The 10,979-nt window shown below is 36.8% G+C and overlaps 1 protein-coding gene across 1 annotated transcript; it reads left to right on the top strand.

The window, feature by feature from the left end:
* The first annotated feature begins 23 nt into the window (after nucleotides 1-23).
* On the top strand, nucleotides 24-8,717 carry LOC308097784 (protein lifeguard 2-like). The gene is made up of 12 exons (XM_080445821.1): nucleotides 24-682; nucleotides 2,228-2,321; nucleotides 3,171-3,265; nucleotides 3,837-3,901; nucleotides 4,057-4,110; nucleotides 4,509-4,559; nucleotides 4,744-4,783; nucleotides 5,671-5,708; nucleotides 5,811-5,898; nucleotides 6,370-6,465; nucleotides 7,449-7,502; nucleotides 7,604-8,717. The coding sequence occupies exons 1-12, from the start codon at nucleotides 668-670 to the stop codon at nucleotides 7,751-7,753; spliced, it is 840 nt and encodes a 279-aa protein (XP_080301947.1). The 5' UTR covers nucleotides 24-667; the 3' UTR covers nucleotides 7,754-8,717.
* Nucleotides 8,718-10,979: the final 2,262 nt, after the last annotated feature.

Raw genomic sequence — 10,979 nt, forward strand, 5'->3', positions numbered from 1 at the left:
GAGCACATCTTTTATTTCATGCACTTGAAGAAGCTGTGCATGCATAGCAATTCATATTCTAAACAAAATCTTGATCAATAACTTAAGTCACAGCTTTGTCCCATTCTAGAAACTTCCATTTGGTATGCATGTGTAATTACGTGTTTTAAAACATTTCTAATATATGTGATTTTAATTAATTGTATAATGAGTATAACAGTGATGTCTGTTTGCGAATGTAGAAATAATTCTTCAACATTTTAGCCCCCACAATACCCTCTAATGTTTGCTGCGAAGAATTTCCGATTTTTTCTCGTCTTTTCTGGACCCATTTTTATATTGCAATGTACAGCACATTGCCAGCAACTGTCCTCCCCTTTTTTCCAGACGGAGTGGTACAGCCCTCTGTGTCGCAGCTTCACCTGGATGCTGCTAGAATATTGCTCCATGGGTGAGGGAGGGGTGTGAGCTGGAGTCAGAACTGCGTTGCTGTTGGATTACGCCACTGTCTGATCAGAGGGAGTTTAATCTGAGCCGTGAAAGGACCATCGTCATTTCTAGTCTCTTCTCAACTGTTTTATTTGACCTCAGGAACTGAAGTACAGATCGAGGCAGGAAGACACGGGGACCTTGATTCGGTTCGTCGTACAAACGCATCAGTCGTCTGTGCAGAAAGACAGACATCATCATGACGCAGGGCAAGGTAGGGACTTGTTTCAATCATAACTCATCTTCAGTCCATCTTTCCTTTAACAGCTAACAATTCTAAATGCTTACAGTACAGGACTGTAATAGTTGCATTGCATCTGGGCCAGAATGTTATGTAATAACCATTGGATGTGTGTATTTTATGCTCCATCCATCCTGCCACTGGGACACTTTGTGGCGATGCAATGGCTTTTAAGTTGTGAATGCCTCTAGATTTAGTGACAAATGCTTTTGTCACCATATCTTGAGGACAAATGACAATCTTTTCTGACATTCTTATGGTACAGTATGTTAAAATATTTTTTTTGCAGATGAAGTATCTGTGGCCTTAGATTCCAGACTAATATTCATTAGCTATTATATATAGTGGATTGCTATGTATCCAGTTCATTAATAGCATTCTTTTGTTTATGAGGATTTGGTATCTTTCTAGGTTTTGATAAGCCTTTGTGTTGTGAGATTTTTGTTTTGTTTTCCCGTTTCAATCCAGTTTTACTGGATTTCTTATATGACTGAAATGCGTCACAGTGACTGTTTTCGCCATGTTGTATCACCATGACAACCAAATTCTTTCCCTTCATCTGGTACAAACCAAGGAGTTATTGGGAACAGTTATTTCATAAGCCTTTCATATTAAAGGTAGGGTAAGTGATATTTTTTGGTTAAAACAAAAAGTATTTTGTTAAAAGGTTAAAATACTATATTCTGATAGTAATCATTGCTATAGAGTGTTTGTTCAGTAACAGATGTCTCCCTGTCTCTCCAGCTCTTTAATAAACAGAAAATACATTTTTCGGTAGGTGTCAAAATCTCAGCCAATCAGGAGAAAGTACCCATTTTTAAGCTTAATTTGTATAGTGTTCCAGTTAAAATTTTGTCTGCTCATTTCTTAGTGTCATCACTTCCAATTTCACTTGTTTAATCTATATCCTGATTGAGTTCTCTGTCCTGGTTGGATAAAATTGGAAATGAAACTAAAAAAAAAAAAAAAAAACTACAAAATACATTTTCTGTTTTATAAAGAGCTGGAGAGACATGGAGACTCTTTATATGGACAGGACACTCTATAGTAACGAGCACTATCAGAACATAGACCCATTTTGCAATTATTTGAAACTTTGCAAATCACTTACACTACCTTTAAGAAGTTTCCCTATATTTTGTTCTTACTGAACGTCTTCAAGTAGCTGCATGGGCCAGCTTCGCTGCTTCATTTGAGCTAATCTCATGTGACGTCACACTTAATCTCTATCAACATTCTGTTACCAAACATCTGCACATATTATGTAATTATCTATTTTAGGCATATTCCTTTCCTTCCTCTAAGGTTGAGTGACTAGGCTATATAAAAGTCTGAATGGTACTTTTAAAATGATAAAATATTCATCTGTGAATATCAAAATATCAATGATAATATGTGCTGCTATGTAAATTGAGTCAGATTAAATCTCCTCTTTCATTGACTATCACTAGAAATATGTAATGCTGTTTACAGACTAAATGAAAATTTGAATATATCTAAATGTTTTTTTGTCGTCAGCTTTCACTTGCCAACAAGTCCACAAATGGCTCCTCAGGTGAGGCCGCTGCTACTGGGGCCCCTGCTCCTCCCACCTATGAGGAAGCCATTGCTGGTATGAATATACCTTATTGTGCATTATACTGTATATCATGATGTTATTACAGTGTCTCAAAACACTAAACTTACTTTCAGGGAGGGCACAAAGGCCATTGGCCGTCGTTGCCCCTCAGTTTGGCCTTGTGCCCCTCAAAGAAATGGCATGCCCTGAGGCCACAGTGGCCTTAATGCCCCAGCTGACTGTACCACTTTCTCCTCTGTCTCTTTCTTGTCAATATGTAGACACCAGTGTCTCTTTCTTGTCAATATGTAGACACCAGTGTCTCTTTCTTGTCAATATGTAAACACCAGTGTCTCTTTCTTGTCAATATGTAAACACCAGTGTCTCTTTCTTGTCATGTAGACACCAGTGTCTTTTGTTGAGATTCTGAATTCTTAAATCATTGGTGCAGGGCTGAGCATGGATCAGATTGTCAATACCATAATTTATTTATTTCACTGCAGATAGTCTACATATTAAATTCAGTCATCCTTAACCCTTGAATTCAATTCTTTCAATGGACTAAAATCTTGTTTCGTTTCATGGCCTTCCTGCCCTGGCATTTGGCCTTTGTGCTCTCAAAAAAAGGGACAACAGCAATGGCCAAGTTAGCCTGGTAAACCCCCCCCCCTCCGGAAATCTCATTTGTATTAGGAGTAATCAAATGCAAATGAGGCCACTTGGGTAAACCATCCGGAAGGGGGATGGTTTACCAGGCTAAGGCCAAGTGGCCTTGCCCCTAAAATGTCAAAATTCTAGGCCTGATGTCATGGGAAAGGCTAAGGGAAGCATTTTAAACTAAAATCTCAAAAAGGTATGCTATATAAAGTTCATTGTTTAGAATACTGTTAATTCTCTCCATAGGCAGCAGCAGTCCCACTCCCTGCTACAGTGATGCTGAGATGCTCACTGAGTACAACTGGGACGACACAAACATCAGGCGGATCTTCATCCGCAAGGTAACAAATCACTGTTTGTAAATTAAGCATTTCAGGCTTCAGCATGGAAATAATAACACCTCTGTCTCTGTCAGACTGTCTATTGTCAATGAACATTCATTGACTATTCCCACGTTGGCCATTTTGCTCTTACATTATATTCAATTACATTTTTATTATAGTGCGGAATCACAACAAGTTGTCTCTAGACACTTTAGAGCAGAGACCAGACAATGTCTCCCCCCCGCCCTAAGCAAGTATTTCTTTTACAAGAGTGGCAAGGAAAAACTCCCTTTTAATGGGAAGAAACCTCAGGCAGAACCAGACTCTAGGGTGGGCAGCCATCTGCCATGACCGTGTTGGAGGGAAAGAGAGAAAGAGAGAGGAGAGACACAGACTATAGTATAATATAATAGCAGTCCACATTCTATTTTCCATGGAAACTCTCTTACATCATACTCCACCCTTGAAGATGACATGAGAGCAAAATGGCTGCGGTGTGAATATGGTCAATTGAGGAACTGAATTCAGCTCCATGCCAAGCTGTGTGTACTGTACAGCCCTTTTTTCATGGTTAGTTGTCTTCCTCTAGGTGTATGCCATTTTGATGATCCAGCTTTTTGTCACTTTTGCTATTGTGGCTCTCTTCACATTTTGGTGAGTGTTGTGAGATGTTGCATGTTTTAATAATAATATTCCATCATCTTATTATTATTATTATTTTCAGGTCTATCAATATTTACCTAAGAAAATATTTTCATATAACAAACACCCCTGGGTTGTGCATTTATACCTGCCTCTGTTGTTTTTAGTGAGCCTGTCAAGGACTACATTCAGGCCAATCCCGGGTGGTATTGGGCTTCTTAGTAAGAGAGACACACACACACACACACACACACACACACACACACACACACACACACACACACACACACACACACACACACACACACACACACACACACACACACACACACACACACACACACGCATGCACACACATGTCAACATTTTTGTCAAAATATCTAAATAACAGGAAATGTATCAAATTGTTATGTATTGTTTGAATATGTATACAAAAAAAGCAATTTCAAATATATATAAAAATCCAACATACTTATGCTTTGTCACACAGCCTTGTCGTGACATGTTTTTTGGCAGAGGATCAGTTCATTTCTTCGAGTAAATTATCCCTCATACAGAAAATGTATCTATACAGTGTTGGTTGGTGTCATATCTAATGTTTATTTTTCGTTTAACACAGTGCTGTGTTCTTTGTCACATACCTGACCATCTCTTGCTGCTCCGCTCCTAGGTAAGTTGTAAGGTTAACCTCTTTAATCCTGGTGGCCTAATTTTTGGCATGTCAGTATAGTCGAAAACTATTAATAAACAAAAAAAATAATAAACAGGTAACATCTTCAGACCATGGTCACTTAAGATATGACAAACTCAATGTCTCATCATTCTCATTGACTCATCATTCTTAATTCCTACAGGAGAGTGTTTCCATGGAATCTGATTCTGCTTGCCATTTTTGTAAGTGCCACATATATTTCCCCCCATAAATAAACCTTTGCATCAATAAAGAAAAATGACTGTTTGTTTGTATATAATATAGTATTGTATACAGTAGTATAGTATAGTATACAGTAGTATAGTATATTATATAGTATAGTATAGTATAGTATATAGACCAATTATTTGTTTACCAACATTGAGACTGGACGCACAGGTGATTGTTTCATGCAATCAATTCCAAACATGTTGTTTCTGGGTTTCGCTGGTTTCAGTTCATTCAAACTCCTCTTGTGTGTTGGCTAGTGAGGCGCGTCCTAGTGAGACATGACAGAATGGGTTTCTTTTGGTGCCGGCCTGCGCGCGCATACTGGTTCTTATCAGTGTGACGTCATCTGTTAAGGGGTCTATATAGTATAGTAGCCTCTACACCAGGGTTTCTGAAAGTGGGTGCCGTGACTCAAGTCCAGGGGTGCCACAGAATACTTTGGAATTAATCAATATCACTTCAGTTTAACCACTTAGACACTCTATACTTGCACTGCACGCTGTGCGTTCTTTTTCGATCGACACCAAATCTCTTCTCCAGAAATAGCCCATCTACAAGATCGGCTATTTTTGGCAAATGTTCCCCCCAGAATAGGGATGCTGGGGTTCAAGTGGTTGAACGTCAAGTATAAAGTTATTTTCAATCTGCCCTAATGGAAAGGGATATTCTCTCAACTTTTCCTCCTGTTGTTTGTCGACTAGGGCTCATGCATGCTTACTTTGCTGACTCTGATTTCGCTCTTGTAACTAAGTCTCTCTAGATAAGAGTGTCTGCTAAATGCCATTTTTAATTGTAATGAGGATTGAGAGTTGATATAAGTGAGTTACCTGCATTTTCATCTGGTTCTCTCCTGTTGCAGACCCTGTCCCTGTCCTACATGACAGGAATGTTGTCCAGGTAAACGTGTGGGTCTGCTCACTCTCTTTATGTTTATGGCTATTGTTATCCCTGCCAGGAGGCCAGAACATCTAAAACTTCCTGAATTGTCTTTGTAAACAGCTTCTATGACACCAAGTCAGTGGTGATGTGCCTGGGCATCACATCATTGGTCTGTTTGAGCGTCACCATCTTCAGTTTCCAAACTAAGGTGTGATTTATTTATTTTTGCTATATAATGTATCTATACATTTTCTATATTTTAGAATATATTAGTTGTACCCTCTACAAGCTCACAACACGGCGAGCTTGTAGATCTGCTATTATTTAGTGTGCAACATTGTATTACAAAATATAAAATAGGGTTTAAATGGTTTATAAGGGGAAATCTTTTTTTTAAATGGTTTTGAAAAGATTTAGAAAAATATGTTTATGTGGGCCCTAATGAATAATTTGTTCTTTTGTTCTAATTGTCTTTTTGTTATACAAATGTTGTTTTCTTATGATTTATATAGTCTACTTTTTTCCTCTCTTTGCCAAATTACTTTAGTAATTATTCAATTAATTTAGGTAATTCATTACGACTCTATTATTCTCTATGGTACTATTAGTTTTTTTTCTGTGATGTAATTACTTCAGCGATGGGTTCCTTCAATTGACACATGCTTTGTGTCCTATCCAGATTGATGTGACATCATGCCACGGCGTGCTCTTTGTCTTCTCCATGGTCATGTTCATCTCTGGACTGGTGCTGGCCTTTGTCCTTCCCTTTCAATATGTAAGCAAGAGGTTTCCATTCAAACATACATAAGTATCATAATGTGCAGTGGTGGAAAGTAACTGAGTACATTTACTTAAGTACTGTACTTAAGTACAATGTTGAAGTATTTGTACTTTACTTGAGTATTTCCAATTTCCAATACTTTTACTTCTACTCCACTACTACTTTCAAGATATAAATTATTATATTATAAAACATACATGAACCACTTTAGCCCTATTTTATACCTAGGCTATTTGAAAATAGCAGATCTACAAGCTGCGATGCGACGCGTTGTGAGCTTGTAGATCTGCTATTTTCAAATATTTTAGTACTTTTACTTAAATTTTACATTTTAAAAAGTACATTTTGATGCCAATGCTTTTGTACTTTTACTCAAGTACATTTTTAATTCTGGACTTCTACTTGTAACAGAGTATTTCTATATTGCAGTATTGGTGCTTTTACATGAGTAAAGAATTTGAGTACTTTTTCCACCACTGATAATGTGTAATCATAATGTGATGTTTCAAACGAGTAGAATCATATTATCTATAGATAGGCTGCAGGCAGTACAAGGCAAGGCAAGTTTATTAAAGCATATTTCAACAAGGCAAATAAATAAAACGTTAAGGGGGATGAACCAAACCCCTAGGCTGATTTGTTTGTTTGTCTGGTTCAAATGAAAACTACAGAAGGGTAAAAGCCATGGCAGACTGCATAAGGCTGACCTTATAGTACACCCTGATGTAAGCGACGCAGCTGCGGCAAATAAAAATTGTTAATCAAATTAATAATGATTGTGTTAGATTTACATGATGTTTGCCTTGTGTTTCATGTCCCTTCAAGTACTGTATTATGACAGAGCATTAAGAGAGTGCAAAAGAAACGCATCATAAAATGACCTTTGAATACATAAAAAAATACAAATACGAAGTAAAAAGAAAAATAGGATAATAAAATGACAATCTATTCTAATCAAGTACTTTGCTGTGCATCAGGTACCTTGGTTGGATGCTGTCTATGCTGCCCTGGGGGCCATACTGTTTACCATGGTAAGTGACAGTGTACATGTCATAGAGCTATGTTGCATATTGTGTAGACAATCAGAAACTACAGAGAGATGTTTTAATTTGTGTTCAATTTTCTGTTTTAGTTCTTGGCATTTGACACACAGCTCCTGATGGGGAACAAGCGCTACGCCATGAGTCCAGAAGAGTATATCTTTGCCACTCTCAATATCTACCTAGATATCATCTACATCTTCTCCTTCTTTCTCCAAATCTTTGGAACAAAAAGAGAATGATCCCTTCCACTTCCCTTCTTAATTGTATAGACTAGGGATGCACATAGTATATGAATATCTGACCAACACGATATAATTTCAAATGGCAAGCCTGCCCAGCCCTGTGTTACAGAATCATTCTCTCATTCTAATTTTGTGTTTACTATGAGCAAAACAACAAATACAAAATAGGCACAAACGCAATAAATGCATTATTTTCTAACTTTATGATTTGTTAAACTTTATCTTGATTGAACAAGATATATATATATTCAACTTTTTATTTTTAAAATTAGTTTAATTACTTTAAAAAAATATGTCAGAAATCATCTACTCAAATTACATAAAAGTGCCCAGTAATGAGATGGTCATGTACTGTATGTATTGTGTATCCCTAGAAAAACGAAACATGCACATACTCATCACCTACCTACCTACCTACCCTGAAGCTGTACACAACTTATCACCCTTCTCTAGCATGACATGGAACCAAACCTTATTGTGTGATCAGTTTATCTAGCGTCATCAACTAGAAACATACATTGCTGTGCTCCCATAAGGTGTAGTGTAGGATAACTAAGAATAGATATAACACATGGTGGTGACTTTCCATCTAAACCTGGATGCATTTATGCTGTATCTGTGACTAGCTCGGTGTCATAGATCGTCTCTAACAGATGTCAATTTAAGAGGTACTTATCCCTGATCTGCAATATATAATGCATGACTGTCTCTCAACTATGCCAATGTACATTCGTCCTACAGTGCCAGTGGGATAGTGATTTTGATTAAAGTGAATGGCAACACAAATGCCGCTCTAGGAACCATGAACTTAAAAAGGTATGCAGAAATCACTTAGGTGCTTAATTCCATTCTGTACTGATGTTGTCACAATACTGCACATTACAAGGACCTCCTTGGCTGTTTTAAACAAATGAAGTAGATGAAGATTGGCTAGATATAACCTCATGTTATGTTGTGGTTATGAAAAAGAGTTTTAAAAAAATGCTGTACTGTATGTCATATGAGGTATTCTAAGGATCATCCATCCTTGATTTGTAACTTGTACACACAATTCTGTGTGATATGTGCTGTTTCTTTTGTGTACATTTTAACTTTGAAAGTCACAGAATTTGCATTACAGTATCTGCTAATATCACTTGTTCAGTATTTGCTATTGATATTGAAACGTTTGAATGAAAATTGGGCTGGTTTATTGGTTGTTTGTGTAACTCATGATATGATTAAATAAGCTTTAGTGAAACAACATGATAGTCTACTGGCAGTGCCATGCAGGTGTCGACTAATTGTATTTTTTAGGCTGTCATACAAGCCTACATTTGAAAAGTGACTGGAAGGATATATTTCATGAAAATTAAATTTTATTTTTCTATGAAAGCCCCTGAATGTGAAATTTCAGCAAGATGTTTATTTATTTAGTACAGAATTATTATTATTACAGTTGGGAACTTGACATGAATTTGTACCCTCTGATGTGGCCTTGGAGTGCAATATATGATGTGGATGCTTCAAATTGCATTGTGGTAGATGTAGCCAACATTACATTGTAGTCTTTGTGCTGAATTTATTTATTAAAGGGTGAATGTGAATGAAAGCTGTCTACCTCTCTGGAATATTTAATGGAATACTCATGCATTACCTTTACTAACCTATTTCATAGACTGGATTAATCGTTTAAAGACCACCAGGTCACTTTCCATGGTCAACATTGGTCACATAATTTACAAAAACCTCGACCATTTTCACAAAATAGTTTGAAATAAGATAGAAAATGCCATATTGAAAAATATGGCAATTGAAATAGCAGCCAATATTAAAAAAACGTATGACACTTTAAAATGAATATAGTAAGTCATTGGTAGACAAAATAACGAAATTATCCTATTACTATATGCCTAGAGATGCTGAGTGATAAATACTTTTGCAAACCCAAAACTGAAACAATAACTAACTGACTGAAACTATAACAAAACATTAAATGACCCTTCTGCAAATTAATTGTTTTCCTATAGTATTTAGTGCCTATTTCAACATTTATTTAAGCTGCGTTTCCGGTGATGACATTTCTCTCGTTAATTAATGACTGTCCTACACTCATTTTTTTAATTGGTCGTTGCACCTCAAATGCCTTATATCCATAGGTTATATCCTATTATATTCGCGTGAGACCACACACACACACACACACACACACACACACACACACACACACACACACACACACACACACACACACACACACACACACACACACACACACACACACACAACCACAGACCAATGGTCATTTAATGAGCGGCGGGTGCTTTATTTACACTTCGATCAGGAGACGAACGGAACCACAAAAAAAAAAGAACATGAAGGAAACTGAAAAAGATACTGATCGGTTTCTCATCACTTGGCCCCCTCCTCCTAAATACAGTAAGAAGATCCAGTATGCAAACTGTTAGTGAAAGTAATCAATCAATTAATCAATCAATCAATCAATCAATCAACGTGTCTGTCAATCAAGCCGATGCCGGCAAAGTGTAGCTCCTATAAGAACTGAACTAAAAGCTTAATTTATAACCCAGGTGTGTCGGGCCAAAAAGATCTACAAGCAGTGGTGGAAAAAGTCTAATTTTTACTTATCAATTCTGTAATGTCGAAATACTCTGTTACAAGTAAAAGTCAAAATTTACTTGAGTAAAAGTGCAAAAGTATTGGTATCAAAATGTACTTAAAGTACCAAAAGAAGAATACTGTACTCATTAGCTAAATGTCCCATTTCACAAGTTTTGAAATGTATAAACAGTATTAAAATCTTTTGAAGCTACAAGCTCACATGCGTTGCTATGAGACGTGTTATGAGGATTGGCTATTTTCAAAAAGTTAAATAGGGCTGAAGTGGTTAATGTATGATTTGTACAATAATCTAAAACTACAAATTAACTAGTGTGAACAAAAATTGTCAAATAATTGTAGTGGAGTAAAAGCACAATATTTGATGTGGTGGAGTATGGAAAAGTATTGAAAATACTGAAGAATGTAAAATACCTCAAAATTGTACATAAGTACAGTACTTGAGTAAATGTACTTAGTTACTTTACACCACTGTCTACAAGCTAACACAATGCACAGTTAGCTTGTAGATCTGTTCTGTATTTTTTTCGGCACACGCGACCCACACACGGATCACAGAACGTGCGACGGACGGCGAAACGTCGCCTCTGAGCGTTGTTTCAGC

The sequence above is a fragment of the Gymnoscopelus braueri genome, assembly GCF_963280865.1.
Source record: "Gymnoscopelus braueri genome assembly, chromosome: 12".
Taxonomy (NCBI): Eukaryota; Metazoa; Chordata; class Actinopteri; order Myctophiformes; family Myctophidae; genus Gymnoscopelus; species Gymnoscopelus braueri.

Coding starts and splice junctions, on each gene's coding strand:
- LOC308097784 (XM_080445821.1), top strand. Junction 4,111..4,508: donor GGGTGGTATTGGGCTTCTTA/GTAAGAGAGACA, acceptor CGTTTAACACAG/TGCTGTGTTCTTTGTCACAT. Junction 6,466..7,448: donor TTGTCCTTCCCTTTCAATAT/GTAAGCAAGAGG, acceptor GCTGTGCATCAG/GTACCTTGGTTGGATGCTGT.